The sequence below is a fragment of the Podarcis pityusensis genome, assembly GCF_964106645.2.
Source record: "Podarcis pityusensis genome assembly, chromosome: 7".
Taxonomy (NCBI): domain Eukaryota; kingdom Metazoa; phylum Chordata; class Lepidosauria; order Squamata; family Lacertidae; genus Podarcis; species Podarcis pityusensis.
The window spans coordinates 49629487-49649679 of NC_138031.1; the positions used below are offsets into that span (position 1 = coordinate 49629487).

The 20193-nt window shown below is 40.6% G+C and overlaps 1 protein-coding gene across 3 annotated transcripts in view; it reads left to right on the forward strand.

Moving 5' to 3' along the window:
* Positions 1-20193, forward strand: part of RAB31 (RAB31, member RAS oncogene family) — a 51409-nt gene that overhangs the window by 1800 nt on the left and 29416 nt on the right. The window contains exons 1-2 of one of the 3 annotated variants that reach the window (XM_081014323.1): positions 6542-6694; positions 19143-19222. In XM_081014323.1, coding sequence (XP_080870449.1) covers positions 6674-6694; positions 19143-19222 — 101 coding nt within the window. In that variant the 5' untranslated portion in view covers positions 6542-6673. The other 2 variants (XM_081014322.1, XM_081014321.1) reach the window with 2 other exon arrangements.

Here is a 20193-nt window from a genome sequence, read left to right on the forward strand (position 1 = left end):
CCGATTTGGCAGTATATGAACTGGCTGTCTATAAAAGAAACTTGTTATCTCTCTTTGGCATTGGGCACAATACAAGTCTGTTTACATGACAATAAGTCTTTGGAGTTAATTTAATTCCCTTTTCATACTTTGCAATGTAAAGTAAAGGGACTGAAAGGAAGACTTGTGGCTGCTTTCCCCCCCAGCTGTCTCCTGTACAAGAAATAAGACTGTTGATGCCACATTAAAATACTCTCCTGACATAATTATTTTAAGAGATTTCTGGTGCTATTGAGTTAAATCATCAGTATTTCAATAAAACACACCCCAAAAAAACACTGGTATTAATATAATCTACATAGCATAACACTTGCTGTTAAGTTTTGATACAAACCCATAAAGGTATCCTTCCATTCTTCTTCATAGCTGTCAACGTTTCCCTTTTTTTAAGGGAAATTCCCTTATTCCGAATAGGATTCCTCACAAGAAAAGGGAAAAGTTGACAGCTATGTCCTCTTACACTGTAAAGAAAGTCTACTTCATACCCCAAATATTATTTTTATTTATTTATTTTACAAATCTCTACTCGATTTGATCTTCAAAAGAAAACAAAGTGGCTAATGAGTAAAATCAGCAATTAACGCAAATTAAACTACAGATGTATTGGAAAGCTATAGTGCCCAAACCAATCATCCCATCCAATTTACACAGTTATTTCATTACAATACTATTCTGACCCTTACTGTTACAAATCTGGGGTAACAGAGTATGGGGCTACAAGGGCATCCATAACTGCTAGGATTAGTGAATATTATAAATTAATAAATGATAGACTTCAGATAATATTCGGAATATTGAAGGACAGATGTTAGACTAGGGGAAAATACACCTGAAGCTTCTTTTCCAGGCCAGGGGCTCACCTGGAATAGAAGTCATTAAGAATGGCAAAAGCTCCTAGAAGCAAGTCATTAACCCATCAGTTGAAACCATCAACTAGGCAGAAGGTTCTGACCAGCTGCTGTGAAGGCCAGAACCATCCTGGCAGGCTGGGACAGAGGCATGGAGATGGTATGCAGGATGCCTTGAACTCCAATGCTGCACTGCTGTAGAGAAAAATAGCCTCTTTAGATGTAATGCTCTGAACTCTCTCCAAAGTAGACCCAGGTGTAAATATGGGTGCAATGAACCATATTTCTTGAAGAGCGCCTGGAACCTCTGGGATCTTGTGCAGCCAATTTTTCAATTGGTGGAGATTGGGGTGTTGTGTAACGCAACAGTAAGATTAGACTTAAGTCAGAAGCCAAGCTCAAACATGCTTGCACTCGAACTGAATGTAGAGCCAACTGATGGATGGAGATATTTATGTGCAGGGACATTGCTAGATACTTAAAAGACTTGAGGGAAAGGAACATCAAGGAAATTTGTCTTTGGGCAGATTAAGATGCTGGGTGGCTGGGGTCTCATTTACGCTGCAACCAGCCACCCTGTTAGCATAGTTTTGGGGGTTTTTAAGGCAAAAAGGGAGAAGACAGGACAGGAGTTTGGGGGCCTGTTATATACTGAGTTGAATAGGATCCAAAATGCAGCAGTCTGATTGGTCCCAGAACAATAGGATTCAGAATGCAGCAGTCTGATTGGTCCTAGAACAATGCAGCAGTATGATTGATCTGCAGGAGCCACCCAATCCAGCTCCAGATGGAAGTGAATCCACAACCTGATTGGCCTACAGGAGAATTCCGGAATTAGCCAATCATGTGCAGCCCATTGTGTAAATAATGTATATAAAGCAGATACTTTGAGGGGATTTTCATTCTTCCTCACCACTATGAGCAGAATAAAGAGTATGAAATCCACTCTCGACTCTGAGTATATTTCAGGGCCCAGTGCAAATTACTGGGTGCTTAGGTCCCATGGTCCACAGCCTAACCAACAACCCTGTTTATATGTAATACTTTTAAATATGCCATCCCTGGTATGCATTCTGAGGTGGTACAGTCATTTAGTAATTACAGTGGTACCTCGGGTTAAGTACTTAATTCGTTCCGGAGGTCTGTACTTAACCTGAAACTGTTATTAACCTGAAGCACCACTTTAGCTAATGGGGGGCCTCCTGCTGCCGCCGCGCCGCCGGAGCATGATTTCTGTTCTCAACCTGAAGCAAAGTTCTTAACCTGAAGCACTATTTCTGGGTTAGCGGAGTCTGTAACCTGAAGCGTATGTAACCTGAAGCGTATGTAACCTGAGGTACCACTGTATACTTGGCAACAGTTGCACAGCTAATGGGATTAGTTAAAAGAAGCAGATCAGATGAAAGAGCAGAGTAATTTTAATGGAAGTCAGCACAAGAATAGACATGGGTCATTCTGCACAACTGGTTTTTGTTAAATAAATTAATGAGAACATAAGACTGGCCTGCTAGATTAATCCAATGTCCCATCTAGTCCAAAATCTTGTTATCACAGTGGCCAGTCAGAGGCCTGTGGGAAGTCCAGAAGCAGGACCTGAACGCACAAAATTAATTTGTTACCTTTCTTCATACCACTCATAACTTTGGTTTGTTTAGCCCAGTATTATGCACTATAACTGGAGTGTCTCAGACTCCTGCTTTCAGACCACTGCTACCACAGGTCTTTTGGGCTGAAGGTGCAATGGATTGAATTGGGACCTTCTACACGCATGCAAGGCATGCACTCTACCACTAAGCAGTGCTTTCTCCATTCTTATTCTTTTTTAGTTTTTCTTAATTTATTTATAGAAGGAAAAAAATCACAACAACACAAAAGTTGCTGATCAACCAAGCTGCTACAAAAGGGGGAGGGAGAGAAAGCAAGGATTGTCAGAGTTGTTTTTCTGCAGTTTTAAACATACTAAAATATGACAAATTCCCCAGAAATGTTTCCCTGACCACAGCTCTTTGAATGCAGACAAACAATTATGGTGTTTCCTGGAACAGATTGGGTCAGAGGCAGCTTGAACGACATGTCTCTATTTTTTTCTTCTTTGTGTGAGTTAGATAAACAGAGAATATTGTCCTTATATTTCCTCCTTACCTTGTTTGACCTTGACTTTCGTGATAATCACATTTGTTTAACAGATTGAATCTTGCACAAAATATTTGTAGTGTGCTTTATGAGTGCTTTAGTCCTTAAAACATTTCAGCCTATTTAAAACTGGTTAGTAAACTTATTACTTTTACATGGATGAGACTACAGTTCACAAACCAGCAATTTTAGGGTAATAATTAAATAAGTTGAAAAGTACTCAGGAACAAGTTCTGGGTCATGACTGTACAGGAAGATTTATTGTTTTGTGTCAGGCATTTATAAGAAAGTACAATGAGATTTGGTGCAGTGTTGTGCTGGCATATATATTTGCTTTTTCTATACCTTACTGCAGCCCATGCTGGCTTACTATAGGCTACTTTTATGTGTATTGTATCAGGGCTTGATAGGAGTGGAGGTGTGTGAGTCGTGAGGATGAGAGGTGCAACTTAATTGAGCCTGAATCCCTGCCTAATATAATCGTGAACATTTTGCTGAGTCGAGAATACATCTTGTGACAATACTGTCTTGACTCAGGCCCTATAAGTTCAAGTTAGAAACTCTACTCCTGATTGGCACAGCTCATGGAGATGGGCTTGGAAAAACAAAGTGCCAACCATTTTATATTTCTACTATAGTGAGATGTAAGTACTGTTAGAGGCCACCCCTATCTCTGCTGAGCCATGCATGGGATTCCAGGAGCCTTGGCCCTCAACTGGGGTCTCTGCCCCTTTGGAGAATTGAAGGCACGTTGGAGGCTGTCGTAGTTTTAAGATTTATGATTCATATATTTATACCTACATGTAGATGGAGGGTGTACAGATCTTACAGAACAGGCATCTCAAGAGGAGCCTATTCCCCACAGCAGTGCAGCAGTGGAGCCCGAGGCATTTCTCCCAGCCTGCCTTCAGCCAGCCTGCCCAAGATGGATCTGGCCTTTTTCTCACCTATCTCATAGCTTATTCTCAGTTATGCCGACGGCCCCAAACTCTTCCTGTGACATCACGTCCAATTACCGTGACAACTTTCCAAACCACACCTCAGGGTAGGGGAAAAGGACAGTTTTCTTGCATTGCCAATGGCTCTCAGTGGCCCTGTATTGTTTGGTGTAGCAGTTCAGAACAGTAGTCTCGTAATCTGGTGAACAGGGTTCGCGTCTCTGCTCTTCCATATGCAGCTGCCGGGTGACCTTGGGCTTGTCACACTTCTTTGAAGTCTGTCAGCCTCACTCACCTCACAAAGTGTTTGTTGTGGGGGAGGAAGGGAAAGGAGAATGTTAGCTGCTTTGAGACTCCTTAGGGTAGTGATAAAGTGGGATATCAAATACAAACTCTTCTTCTTAAAGGCCCTAGCTTGGCCAGGTCGGTTTGCATAGGCTAGCCCAGAAATTCCTCTGCAGTGGATATTTCCCGTTTCATATCCCAATTAGTTAAAATATTACCATTTATTAATTTCTAGGGTTTGGGTCCTCCCCCACAAATCTATAACAACTTTCACTGATCATCTGCCTTAAGTCTGTGGACACTGAGGGGGTGTGTAAGACATTGATCTACAGATTTAACCATCTCCATATCTTTTTCTTTCCTGTCCACTTCCTTAATAAGGTAAAGGTAAAGAGAACCCTGACCGTTAGGTCCAGTCGTGACCGACTCTGGGGTTGTGGTGCTCATCTCGCTTTACTGACCGAGGGAGCCGGCGTTTGTCCGCTTCCGCAGACAGTTTTTCCGGGTCATGTGGCCAGCATGACTAAGCCGCTTCTGACGAACGAGAGCAGCGCACGGAAGCGCCGTTTACCTTCCCGCTAGTAAGCGGTCCCTATTTATCTACTTGCACTTTGACGTGCTTTCGAACTGCTAGGTTGGCAGGAGCAGGGACCGAGCAACGGGAGCTCACCCCGTCGCGGGGATTTGAACCGCCGACCTTCTGATCGGCAAGTCCTAGGCTCTGTGGTTTAACCCACAGCGCCACCTGCATCCCCACTTCCTTAATACATGCAGACAAATGTTAGTTTCTGCCTTTCAACAAGAAACCCTTTTAGACTAAACTATTATTATTATATTTACCTTGGCAGGAAAAGGAACCACATCACTGGAGAAATTTATGTCTCCACTGAAATTTATTGTTGTGGCCTTTTAGGTCATTGCATGCATATTATGGGGTGTTTATTTGATCTGTTCGTCCCATTTGCAGCCTCTTTGCTTTATCCCACGGAACTCAGCGGATCCCATTGAAATCCATGATATAAAGCACTGGCTTTACTATTTTGGCTTTACTTTAAGCCAATTCACTTCTGTGACAGAAAGTTACAGGCTATGTCAATCACTGCATTTTATTGCAAGGAGTCCTCACTTGGGTTGGCAAGTTTTTTTCTGGTATGAAATTCTGAACATGACCATAATTTTACAGTGGTAAAATACTTGGGCTGACTCTTTGCCCATCTAAAGCCTTCCTCACTCTCCAGGCTACTACACTCTAAAATTTCTATGTGATATATACAGTACTAATTGATATCCACCTGAATATGGACTGAAAAACAACAACTATATTTAGTCTGAATTTCTATGTCTGTAGACACTTCCTGACAACCTTTTTATTACACATTCATCTTGATTTGTTTGCACACAGTGTGTGTATGGATTATAGGATGCATGTTGTTTACTAATCTGTTTGTGTAGAGGTTATATTATGACACGTCACAATGCATTTTTATGTCACTTTTCTTACTGCAAAGTCTATTTTGTTTTTGTTTTCTCAAGTGAGTTTGTTGTGTAAGAGCCAAATCCATTTTAATTGCACAACCTGGATTTGCTATATGTGATTAAATCCCACAGGCAAAATAGCAAGTCTGAAAGCGCTCTGTGATTCTGGAAAGATCTGGTATGCATAGAATTTTTTCCCATAATCATTGCTCATTCCTTTGAGGCAGGGCTAGGTTTCTAATGACATCTCTAGGGGTGGTAGACTATATTATGCAAATAAGTACTTGTACACATCAAAGAATCCAGTTTCCATTTTTAGTTTACCAGTGCAGAATTTGATTATTATTATTATCATTCCTGGCTATGGCGCAGATTATATTATATGTCAGTTAATCAGTAGGGCTTGACAGGTCTTGCTCAGTTTGAGTGTCCTGACTAACTAAGATATTATTTTCAGTTTCTTCTGTGAACAAATCCTGTTATATCATGAGTGATATATCAATGACATTTCCGGTTACACTTTTTTGGGGGAGCGAAGCTTTTAAAAACAAATTATTACTTTTCAAGTTTGTTTGTTTGTTTGTTAACCCACACACGACTGAGTGGAATTCTGATAAATGAGCATTTATTGAATGTGTCAAGCCCTTTTAGTTGTACTTTTTTGGAATTAAAATTTTATTTTTTATTTTTTTACTTGAAACGTTTTCCCCAAAAGATTATGTTCTCCACCTCCTCCACCTCCTCCTCCCCTCCCTTTGGAGCATTGCCTCTTGCTGTTCCCTTTGGAATATCGAACAATTTCCCCAGAAGAATGTGCGAGGAGAAAAATGGGCGGGAACTCCAGATTGCTATTGTGAGCCGCAGAAGAGTTTGTCTCTTTAACTTGCCTGTCTGGAAATGCAGCAGCAGCAACAGCAGCGCAGACCCAAGAATGGAAACCGCGTCTCCTGAAATATGCTGAAGCGCAGATATTTTGTACGTGTTGGGTTTGGGTGAGGAAAGCACCAAAAAGACGCGAGGAGGAGCTGGAGCCTCCGGGGCTGCGCTCATGTGACCGGTGGCGGCTGAGGGCTGGGGCTGCCCAGAAATAGCCGCAGCTGCTTTCCTTGCTCGGTGCAAGTGAGATTGGCTCCTCCGAAGGATGCGAAGCCGCCAAGCCCCAAGCAGATGATGGCGATACGAGAGCTGAAAGTGTGTCTGCTTGGAGTGAGTAGCGACCAAGAGGCGGAGTGGGCTGGGGTGGGGGCTGAAGGAGAGATGGCGGGGAGGAGGCGCTGGGTTCTCAAGCCGTGTCGTGGGGAGAAAACAACAACGCGCAAACTGAGGAACTAGAGCGGGAAGGATGCCTGTCCCGAGGCACCTTGGAAAGTTTCGTGGTCTTTGCAGAAGAGCTTCCTTTGTCTTCCCTTCGGCCCCCACTTGGCCAGATGTGCGTTTGCTCTGCAAAGGCTTGTTTGGCTCTCGCTTCCTCGAGTTGCTTTCTGGGAAGTTTGGCAGTTGTGCTAGATAGGGATGTTAGGCAGACATCCCCTCACCCTCCGCCATCGCGCCTGGGATCTTTCCCTGCTTAATCCATTCCTGCTCTACCTCACTTCGTTCCACCAGGTGGAAATGGAGTCTTATATCTTCTGGGAGATATAGTTCTCACTGAGATGGCGAGCCTGTGTTTGTAGATATATGCAGATAGAAAATGATCGTCCTAGAATCCTTTCCCCTGACGTCCAGTTTTCTAACTGGAGAGCTTTACTCTCCCCCTCATACCAGCCCCCACCTGCAGTGGTCCAGGCCCAGATTCACCATCTCCATACGAATTAGTCCATTGTTTCTTTTGGGGTGGGGGAAAGGTGGCTTAAAAAAAATACTGGTGCTTCTCATATGCTGAACTACAGAAGGATTTTGCCCATCCCTCCTCCCTCTCTTAAACTTTCTTCCACAAGCTAAAATATGTTTTATCCAAACATGGTCTTTTGTGGTTTATCTTTAGCAAGTAACGTTTCGTGCTGGAGAGAGGAAAGGGATTGCTACATACTTCAACTGATTGTTGGACAGTAAACTGCCCGCATGCAAAGCAGTTAAACATCAGACACAGCTCAGCTAAAATTTTGTCTTTCTGTGCCTGACTGTGTCTTTAGAAGAGTTTGCATCAGTTGTGCTAAGTTCCTCTCAGCTGAAACTTGGCGGGCAAACACAGACCGGTTTCCAGGGAGTTGTTTCTCTTTTTGCTTTCAGTGTTCTTGACAAACCTTTTGTTGGAATGACACACTGTTTTGCACAGCCATGTTTGGCTTATACTAACTACATAGACTTGCCTCCCTTTTATTTGGGCAAAACAAATAAACCTAGTATTAGTTTTAAGAGAATGGCATTGTGTGTACAACAAATAAGGAAGAAGAAAGTTTAAAAATCAGCAATATTTGCCAAAAAAGTAAAGGGCCACTTAGAATGGATTAAATAAAAAACTACTCCAGTGTGTGGAGATATGATCTGAAGGCACATAGGACTATTACTTTGCTGAAGCTAACCTGGGCTGGGTCTGGTCAGTTCTGGGATGAAAGAACACCTGGGAGCCACCTTACATATGCCACATTGTGTTCCATGATGGAAGAAAAGTGGGATATAAATGTAAATAAATTAATACGTGCCAAACAATGCCAGCTACATAGCCCATTGCATAGATTATTTAGGTCAAAACTCTTGGAGATAAACTGTTGACATTACCAGCACGAAGGCTTGTTCTCTTGCAGACGTACATGAGAGTAAGCGCCACAGAACTTATTTTACAGAAAGCTGGCCTATGATTGTCCTATGGATCCACAGTAGGTTGTGCAAATCACTTGGGGGAGTCTTTATTTTGCTGTGCTGTATATTATGCCTAGGTTTTGGCCTAGAATCCTTCTCCTGCTTTAAACCTTGAGTACAGTGGCCACCCACGCAGGATATAATCACCCATGCTGCAGCAGAATGGGTGGCAGCTATAGTGCAGAGGTGCTTTTCTACTAGGACGTTACTTAGTTCAATCAACATGTTCTTGTCCTTCTTTCTAAAACCTTTAAACAAGTATTTTCTGTGTACCACCCTATTTCACTGATTTCGCTGGAATGATGGAAAAGATGTATGTGACCTAATGAACTAATTGCAGAAGTTTCATTCTGCTTAACTTATTTCCATTTGCTATCCAAACCAGCTGTGTTACAGCATCTAAAGAAAAAGAGAAGTACTTATATTTGCAGCTTCTTTGCTTTTCCTTTTGTCATAAGTAACATAAATTAAACTGCAATATACAGACTTTTTATAAATGTTAAACAAAACTATTAAAAACTGCATATACCTCAGTTTTAGTAATAAAAACTTTTAAAAGTTTGTTGTGAGCATTTTCCGCTGTGTATTCCTAGGGAAGTTAAAGTTCAACATACCTTTATGATCTGTACATGCTTCTGTACATTTAATAGCTCATATAAAGTTTTGCATGCTTTATCTTATGGTATATGACATTTCATTTTTTTAGGTTAGCTCTCTCCAGCATGATTACTGAACTTTTATTCTAGAAAATTTGGCATGGTTTTTTTCTTGAGCAAGCAAAACACGTAGCCAATTAAATTACAGTCCTATACCCATCTATTTGGGAATAAGTAACGTTGAATTCAGTTGTACCTTTCAGTAGAGTAGACATGTATAGGATTGTGCTGTTAGCCTCTCTTAATTCAATAGGGCCTAACTCACACGAGTGCATGGGATTGTACCTTTAGAGTCAGTATTTTGAAAAGCTCATTGTCTTGTGAAATCTGTGAACGCTAAAGTTAGATTTACAAGAGGCTTTTTAAATAAGACTCTGTGGATGTACTGCATGTACTAGGCTTGCACAACTCTCCAGCTTGTAAACAAATGTCAGAGAGAAACACAGGAAAAAAAGAGGACATGAAGAGTTTCAGTTACACCAGCCAAGACTACTAGTCATTGGGAGGAGGCTTTGTGACCTTAAATGCAATATCTTACAAAAGCATCAGCTTTGATCGTGATTTACTTACATCACCTTTCATAAAGGCTTGATGGTCAGTTTTTCCAAGAGTGCAATATCCTTCCTGTAGCAGAGCAAGCTGCCCTGTGTCAGATACAGATTATTAGAACAAGGCAGGTCAGTGCTTATAACAGTAAAGTTTCATTTATATTTTTATAGGTGTTGCTGTATAAATAACAATATCTTCACTGTTCAGACCTTCTTCCCCTTTGACTGCAAAATGTGATCAAAGATGCATAAGGCTTTATAAAATCTGGGCAACCATACTTACCATGCTGAAGTCTGTGGCTTGGACTGTGTTCATGGAATTTCCCGGACATATCCGGACATATCCAAAATGCTGCAGTCAGTAGTCAGCGGAAACAGGCAAAATGTCCAGGATAATCCAGATGTATGGCAGCCCATATTGACAGTGTCATTTTTTCCGAATTCCCATAAAAATAGCACAAAAATTGGTTTTTTGGTGGGAGAGTTGCCCCCAAACGCTCAACAGCTTTGGGGAAACCTAAAAAAGCTCATAAACTTTGGCCAAAAAAGGCTTCTGTCTCACATTTTCACTGCTTCAAATATGGGAACCCTATTGGAAGACCTGTTTCCATTAACATGTTTATTTAGTAGCATGTTACTGAAAAGGTGTAGTTTATGTATGCACTTAAATGTGTTATGTGGAAATGTATATACTGTACACCAAAAAACATGGACCTTGAGAGGGAATTGAAGGAATCCAATCTGACTATATTCTGTTTTGGGTGGAGTACAGTACATATGGATTTAGATGAGGAGAGGAGCAAATGCAAGTGATGATATAATTTGAGATAAAGTCTAATTAGTGGCCCTCTAACCCACTTGCAAAAGAGGACACAGATTTGAATAAAATTTGCATATGCTTTGTGTCATGCAAATCGTGTCCTTCCTAGAAGAGATCTGTTGCGGTGAGATCTGGAGACTGACCTCTTGGTTGTGGGTGGGTCCATTGGATAGCCACAACACCCGATTGGTAGGTCCCTCAATGCTGGGTTTCAATCTGGCCAATTGGGCTGCAGTCTAAATGGATTGAGGGACATATATAAAGCCATGCACATGACCCAGAGCTTCCTCTTTTGGCTTGTGCATCAAAACACCTGCCCACCTCTCCCTATTTTTAGGGCCTTTTGCAATTGACCTTGCTATGCCGTCGTGTGTCGTCTGTCTTTGGGACAGGTACGGCAGGAATTTTCCCACTTGGCTGATTGGCTATTGTCATTTGGGTTTCGCCTGCTGCGCAGCAATGCGTCACAACTTGTAAGGTTGTGCATAGGCACTGGTTCATATGATAGGGATGGGAGAACGGTCCGCCATCCCTATGTGAAGAGTATTCTGTTAAAGGAATCCAGGGACTCAACTAGGTTTAGCCAGCCCCCGAAAAGGGGTTGAGCCCGTGCCTGAGTCCAGGGGAGCATCTGGGGAGTGAATAGAGTCTGCTCCCAGGCTTTTCACCTTCCTCAGGTGTTCACCCTTGGCTGACCTATGATAGAGCTCTGGGTCAGTGCTACCTACAAGGGTGTAGTGAGCTAGTCAAACCAGAGCCTTTGCAACCACTCACTTTTCTGTAATCAATAAAGTTGTGGCCTAAATTCTGCCAAAAATCAAAACTAAAATTTGAGTCAAATGTGTCTTTGTTTAGGAGGGAGGTCTCTGGGTCTGAACACGCAAATTTGTGTCCTCTTCTGAAGATGTAGTAGAGGGTCTAAAAATAATTTAATGGCCATACACACAAAGTATTTGACAGAAAGTATGTGAGCAGGTGAAGCTTTCCCCATAATTATATTTCTGTATTAGAAAAAAGCTTAACTTGTAGTTCTACCTTCCACAGCTCTGTTAAAGGCACAAGAAGTGTGCTTTCTCCTAAGGCCAACTGTATACCAAGGCCTGGGATGTAGTCCTGTACCCACTTTCCTGCGAGTAACCACTATGAAGCACAAAGTGACAAACTTCTGAGTAGACATGTGTACCATCGTACTGCATAATAATGTAATAGTGAATTCTTAATTCTTAATTCTTAATTCTTAATGAGTGTTTAGCCTTTGACTCTTCTTCAGCAGCAGACATGACTCTTTGCAAAGTTTTCATAAATTGCCTTGGCCGTTGCAGGGGGGATGCTTTAACATACAGTGGTACCTCAGGTTAAGAACTTAATTCGTTCCGGAGGTCCGTTCTTAAGCTGAAACTGTTCTTAACCTGAAGCACCACTTTAGCTAATGGGGCCTCCCACTGCTGCTGCCCCGCAGCCACACAATTTCTGTTCTCATCCTGAAGCAAAGTTCTTAACTCGAGGTACTATTTCTGGGTTAGTGGAGTCTGTAACCTGAAGCGTCTGTAACCCGAGGTACCACTGTACTTACTGTGTAATCATATTTGCAAAAAACAACTTCTAGAAAGTACCTAACCACAGTTGTTGGGGGGGGGGGGGGAATAAAGGCAAACTGCAGAGATTCCAAGGACTAGAAAATGAGAAAGAAGCAGGAAAAGTACACTAAAGGGAAAAGGAAAGCAGCAGCTCTTCTGGGATCCCATGAATCCCTTTTGCTTGGTGTCGGCACAACTCACTTGTCAGCCACAGCTCCCAATTCACTCATTGGCTAAAATCACTGAAAGGTGGGAGCATCCTGGTGTCCTCATTTCACCGAAATCACTTAGAAGGGTACTTGCGCAAAAAGAACATAGCCACAAGTAGAATGTGTGGTTTTGTTTTGTTTTTTTAAAGGTATAAATTGTAGGTATGATAGAAATTTGTTACAAGGCTTTTTTTTAACTCTTCAGCAAAAGAACAGGATGTTGTGGTGTCATTGGGAGTCCGTGGCTGAGCTTCGTTTTTAATTTGTACTAACTACCAAAGTTACGGTAGATTTTTTTTTTCATTTGCAGAAGTCAAAATATACAACTATGCTTGTGTAATATATTTGTAACCTTGGGCATTCTTTCTTACAAGAACATTTGCAACACAAGTAGAACCTTTAAAATATATATCATGTAAACACATTTTATAGGCATATAATAGACAATTCCTGCCTCTTATCTGTGTGGGATTAAACAGGCAAGCAAAAATGTAAAGAATTTGATAACACCTAGGTTATTATTAAAATATGTATTAAACAGCCTGTACTGTCTCATCTCCTAAGTTCATGAGAATGTTGTCATATGCAAGTGTAACCCATATTACAACTTCCTGATAATAGGCTTATTTAGGTTGGAATTTTTTTTAATGGGTTGGTTCAGTCAGTCTGCACTGGCAAGTGATGGTGGGGGAGGGCTGTATGCCAGGCCAAAAGAGTGTGAAATAGTGAGTTACTCAGCACTAACAAGAAGAACCACTACAAGAGAGGGGGAATTAGTGGTCCATGAACATACTTTGGATTTCTTTTCAGTTCAGTAGATACCACCTTTGTAAAAATGCCTGTGTACAGGATAACCTCTGGGTGGTAATGAATTTGTAATAAATCTGCTGTATTTGTAGTAAAGTGCTTCAGTCATGTTACAATGGCAAGTTTTTAAAATTATAGCATATTTTCTGATATAAAGTTTGGGACTTTGGAGCAACTTCATGGTCTTTTGTCATCCATTGCAAAGGGTCTTCAGATTCATGAGATAAATCCACTGAACTCTTTGTATGTCACAGGATTTCTATCTTTCCCTCAGGGTTGTGAGTTTCTGCCCACAGACATGTGACGTCACACACACATGCCTGCATGTAGTGAATGTGATGTCACACACTGTGCAAGCATCTGCATGTGACGTCGCACATCCGCATTGCATTGGCCAACGGCGGCCACTCCTCTTCCTCCTCTCCACAGCCAGCGAGGCACGCTTTTCTGCTGCGAGGGGCTCAGAATCGGAGGCAGAGAGACTCTTCAGAGTTGATTGTTTTAAAACAGAAAATAAAATTCATGGGTGGAATTAAACATTGCACTATTAGAATAGTTCTGTCAGCACAAACGTCTGCTTGCCCAACAGAGTACGATAACTTGCCCCCTCCCCACTCACTGTGTGCTTTTCTTAGGGTTCTCCTGACTTCCAGAGCTGATTTAGTGGGGAGCAGGGGGGAGGATGGAAGCCCCAGTTGCAATAGTGGGATTTGTGCTGGCTTCTGTTAGCACAAATGTTTCATTTAATCTGGTTGAATTAGTTAGTTGAATCTGGCTCAATGAAGTGTGTTAATGAATAGCTTCAAGCAGATGCAGTTATGGAGGTACATATATTGCTTTCAGCTCCAAATGCAGGGATTTGGGGAAGTGTCATGGGTGCCAGAGAGAGGTGGTGTCTTTATTCAAGTAATATTGTTGTTGTGGGGAGGATTACTTAGAAACACTTTCACTTGCATCGTTGTGGAAGCAAAGAACTGAAAATCATGCTGGAACTCCTGATATACACTTGCTGCCCCTAAAGACATAGGCTGTTCTTATTTTCTAGATGAGACATTAAGACATGGATAGCCTATAGTTTTGCACTTTTATCAATGGGCAACAGTTTAAAAACCAAGGCTTGCTTTTCACTATGTATATTTTGCCAACTGTTTGTATTTTCATTATCTGCACTTGGTTGATTATGGACTACACAGGCTGTGGGTTGACCACATCACCCTCAAGTCATATGTGGAGTCCTGTGGGAAGCGTGAAAAAGATTCAACATTTAGCACAAGAAAATAAAACCAAGTTGTTTTGAACGGAACGGAACTGGACTGGATTTTCTTTTCAGTATGAGCCACCTTGGAATAGTCCTTGAATTAAAAAAAAAAATCCAAAAAGTGTAGCCAGAATCTTCAGAACACTCCCAAAAGTATTATACAACTTGTATTCATTGACAGCCAGGTTCAAATACTCTCCAAGCAGCAGAGCAGATCTTTGAAATGTGGTTTTAGAAACATGACTGCACTAGTAAGACATGGAAAAAGTTGCAAAGCTGTCACTGTCTGATCAGCTGGGGAAACAGCAGTAAGGGAGGAAAACTTCCTCTTGTACTGAATTTCAGGAAATAATTTCTCCCAGGCATTTTCCTCTACCTCAGAAGTTGCTCCCTAAAATTTACAAATAATTGATCATATTTATCCACATTTACCCATCTGCACACAGATATTAACTATGTTCGCCACATCCCACAGCCATCTCTTTCTCTGACCTCTTTTAGGGCTGATTGGTAAGATTCTGTGTGGTTGGTGGAGGTGTTAGGGTTGCCATATTTTGAAGAGCAAAAAAAAAAAGGCAGCTATTCAAAGCAAATAAATGCAATTTGTCTCAGATTTTACCCCTTAAAAAGAGGGTGTGTCTTGGAAAAATAGGACACGTGGCAACCCTAGCAAGCGGGATAGGATAAAGGGAGGTAATCCTCCGTAGGATATGTTTAAAATCAAAATCTTAAGTTCAGCCAAGTTTAAATGTGGAAAAAATAATTTTCCCTATACAATCAAACAATAAAAATAACAGGCAAAAATATGATTTAAGTATTTCATTTATAAATTGCTTCCTATAAAGCATCTTGAAGCAATTTTACATCTCAAAGTGCTGAATAAAGGATATCCCCAATAAAAATTACTACAATAATATCATAGTAGTTATAGTTTGTGCAAATGGAAATTTAACATATAAGATAATATGCCGAGTTGTAACACAGCTTTGTTCTTTAGTAGCATCTGGTTGAAGTTATGGAATTGGAAATCTGACAGTGTATTTAATAAACACCCCTGAAACTTAAAATACCATGCTTGCTTACTACTGTTTTGTCTGTCTATGTTGCCAATCTTTATGTAAATAAGAAACAGAATGCTTACAAAATCTTTAAATCACACAAGCAATTTTAATATTGCATAACAGTAAGAAAATGCCATTTTTTTCCATGCAGTCGTTTAAAACTGACTTTCGTGTTTGCTTTACTATAAATAGATATATTTTTATAGCTTCCTTTCCATCAGGCTAGCCAGAGAGTTGCAGTGGTTGAATATAGTCCTTTAGACCAGCAGTTCTCAAACCATTTCCCCCACAGACCACTTAAAAACCGCTGGGGATCTTGACAGATCATGGTAAACTTGCATTGGTTTTACTTCTCCATCATTATCAAAACCAATGTCACATTATGAAAATATAGATCCCATACTAGGGTCTTTTAAGCTTGTTTGATAATTTGGCCTGATCGACACAGCCTCAGTCTCCATTGTTGTCAGAAGAAAAACATGCAAAGTGCAGGGCTGAGTGTACAGTAGTACCTCGGGTTACATATGCTTCAGGTTACGTACGCTTCAGGTTACAGACTCCGCTAACCCAGAAATAGTGCTTCAGGTTAAGAACTTTGCTTCAGAATGAGAACAGAAATCGTGCTCCGGCGGCGCAGCAGCAGCCGGAGGCCCCATTAGCTAAAGTGGTGCTTCAGGTTAAGAACAGTTTCAGGTTAAGAATGGACCTCCAGAACGAAGTAAGTACTTAACCTGAGGTACCACTGTACAGATATTCTTGGCACCTTGCAATTTTACCACAGATTGCTTGAATGGATTTCGTGGGACAACATTACTCCACAGACCACAGTTTAAGAACTCCTACTTTAAACTATATAGTGTAAAGGGACACATTATTATATGTTTTATTTTGTACTGAAATAGAGATAGATGTTGGATGGTGTGAGCACTTTAAGAGTAGGGTTACAGGCTTTATGCTGCAGCCTTAGGTAGGGTGTATGTATGTGTGAAAATATGGCAGTTCAATACTGTACTGAAGGCTACTTACCTATATGCATATTAACGTGATGTTGCTCTTAAATGAAAAGGATTTAGGTACTTATTAGCATTGTTTAATAACTCACGTGTGTTATCTGAACATATGGTGTAACAAATGCTGGCTAGGTCTTCCTCTTGTGGCAAGATGAGAGACTGCACTGAGGGAGCAAGGTTCATTCATGTGCATGGAAACCGTGGCAGTGTCAAAAAAGCATACACAAATTATGTTTTCCACAGCTTTACAGCTCAAATTACTCTTACATTTTCCACCCTTTGCTTACTTGGATATATATGTGTGTGTTTTTATTAGACCTACTTCTTAGTAATGTTTTTTAGGATTAGGATATTAAACATTTTACCTCCTTGCAGTAAGAAAATGCTTACACAAACCAAGCCACGTGCAAGTGAAACAAGCCTATTTTGGTAAGGGGACTATTAGAGGAAAGATTAACCTATATTATGATTTCTAATGCAAATTGTGCTTTCCCTCTAGCAATTTCTCTGTTTTAAATTTATTTTATTATATTGATCTGGCCACCCAGTAACGTATGTTCTTGTTTAAAATGTATTTTTTCCCTAATTTTTTAATTGGTTTTCACATTTATCACATAAACAAGAAAAAAGAAAAAAGAAAAACATTACATAACACAAAAACAAAGAAAAGACATAAAAAAGAATTATTACTTCCAATTCCTAATTTCATTACATTGATATCTGACTTCCTCAAATCCCCTCTAATTGAATTTTGTTATATCACCTGTTTAGCAGTTCTCCAAATTCATATTTCTAATAGTATTTAACTTCTTTCATTTACTAACCTTTTCTCCTTTATTAATATTCTAATCCTTAATATTTATTAACAACGTATTTTTATTCTACCCCTAAGCCGATTTACAAGGGACGTGGGTGGCGCTGTGGGTAAAAGCCTCAGCGCCTAGGGCTTGCCGATCGAAAGGTCGGCGGTTCGAATCCCCGTTGCTCGGTCCCAGCGCCTGCCAACCTAGCAGTTTGAAAGCACGTCAAAGTGCAAGTAGATAAATAGGGACTGCTTACTGGCGGGAAGGTAAACGGTGTTTCTGTGTGCTGCGCTGGCTCGCCAGATGCGGCTTTGTTACGCTGGCCACGTGACCCGGAAGTGTCTCTGGACAGCGCTGGCCCCTGGTCTCTTGAGTGAGATGGGCGCACAACCCTAGAGTCTGTCAAGACTGGCCCGTACGGGCAGGGATACCTTTACCTTTACCTTTTAAGCCTATTTATTACTTCCAAGAAATTTCTCTTTATCTTATATTACAATATTTAGCTAAATATTCTTTAAGTTTCTTTCTTGTTTAAAATGCATTGTCCTCCTTCCCCCATCCCCATAAGTGAGGAGTGGTGTCCCTATTCAAGCATGTAATTAGCAGGGAATGAGCAAAAGTCACCTTCTCCAGCCCCAGCTGTCCATTGAGACCCACAAATCAGTCTGTGCAGTTCACAATGTGCTACTGTAGCAAGACAGTGAGTACAAAATGAGTGGAAAATCATACTGAAAGCAGGACATCTTTTAAGAAACGGGGGCCAGGATTTTGAATAAATAAAAACACCAGGAGCAAGCAAGTCACGACATATGCATATGGAGTGGGGGCTACGGCTTCTGCAGTGGGAGGGGGGGAAGCCGGGAAGTCACTTGGCTTTAGGCAATATTGTTTCCTGACTTCTGATATGATGATTAGTTGTAGGTCCCCCCCCCCCCCCCTTGCTCACACTATTCTCAAGGGAACTTCAGAGGCTGAGGAGGACCAGGAGACATAGATGAATTCATAAAGAGTTAACTATCAGGCATGTTTCTTCCTTGGCTGAGGAGGGCCAGGACACCAGCCACACCCTTCCCCACCAGGCTTCACACCCTCCTTGAATATTTTTATCTTACTTGAGGTGGGTGAGGAAAAGGAAGTTAAAATGAATCATTAAGCTTCCCCAACTCAAAAAAAGCACGCATTAGAAGATAGCTGCAGAAGTCTTATCACAGAAACAGTGGGTCAAATTAATTAAGGGCAAATTCCATAGACTTTATCGCAATTAATTCCAGTAGGGTCAATGAACAATGGACTATGAGAACATTAAATCAGCTTATACATGGTAGGTATTTGCAAAACCAGGGTCTTTTAATTTGTGAGCTGCTAAACTACCATGATATTTACCAAGATGTGTATGAACCGGAGGTGGTTTGGGGTTGTTTGGAAGAAATTAGATTTTAAAAGCTGAACAGGAAACCATTTAACCACAGAAGGGGAAATGCAGTTTGTTTTCAAACATTCACTTCAAATCAGGAATAACAATGGTATTGCCTGAAGTTGCCTACAAATAATTTCTAATCTTAAAAAAACACTTCACAATCCTGGAATTGCAACATCTCAAATGAAATCAGTAGGTGAGTTAAATTTTTCGTAATAGCAATATCGCCATTCTACCACAGTTATTGACTAGAATCTGCCTGAATGGTTTTAAATCACAGCTGCCTCAGGACTTTATTGATTTCTACACTGCAGTATAAGTGGCATGTACTGAGGAAAAACGTATTATGGACCATTAGGTGGTTAAGTAAACATTCCTCAGACTAGACACTTGTTCTTTTTAGCCCACACCTTATTTCAATGTAATGTTGAATTGATTCTTCCTTTCTTAATTTTCAGGATACTGGAGTTGGCAAATCTAGTATAGTTTGTCGATTTGTTCAGGATCATTTTGACCACAATATTAGCCCCACTATTGGGTAAGTACTATACATAGTATGTTACTACAGTTTCAGTTTAGTAAATAAACAGAATTGATATAATCCATTTATATTTCAAGTTTATGGGAAAGCTCACTACTCAACACAATAGTGGTTTTGTTCATTCTTTCGAAGTGTTGTATAATGTAGAGAGCTATTAATTGAGTAAGCCTATTAACTTTCTCTTTAGGTAATGCCAGTTCCACACTATTAACCATTATGTACCTTGAACGGTTATTATTTGTTATGCAACTAGGTGGGGGTTTTTTTAGTCTAGCTTCTAGAGGATGGAATTATGGGGTTTTTAGTTATTTTATATTGAGTTTTGATGCATAAACATTAATTAGCAGTCAGTTAGATCTCAGTATTAATATATGGTTTCTAGCTTCTCTCAAACCTCTATTTTATTACAATTACTTTACTGAATAGATGTATATTTTTGTCTCTTTATTTTGTTATTTACTGCTCATTTGTGTTGGAACATAGCCATTGTCAGTAAATGCTTTGGCAGGACTTAGTATAAGTCAAGTTACAGTTCTGGGAACATGTGAAATAACCAGTGCATCTGTGTGCATAAAGACTGCATTTCCTTGTATCATCAGGAGGGATATATGGTAGTCTTCCTCCCCATTTTATCCTCACAACAGTCCTGTGAGATACAGCAGATTAGGCTGAAAGTGAGTAACTGGCCAGAGGGCACCCTGTGAGCTTCATGGCTGAGTGGGGATTTAAACCCTGGTCTGGCACTCTTAACAACTGTGACACATTGGCTCTCTTTTATATAGCTATGGTTTTCAGGCAGGCTTTGGCCCAGCAACTATTTTATTAAATAAAGTAATAAGAGCTCTTGGAATATAACTGATTTGTGGAAAGCCTATGGCTCTGAGCCATTTGGGTAGATGTAAAAACCCCCAAAAAAACTTTTTTGAAAAAATTAGTGCTTAAGGCCCGTATAAGTGATTGATGTTTTT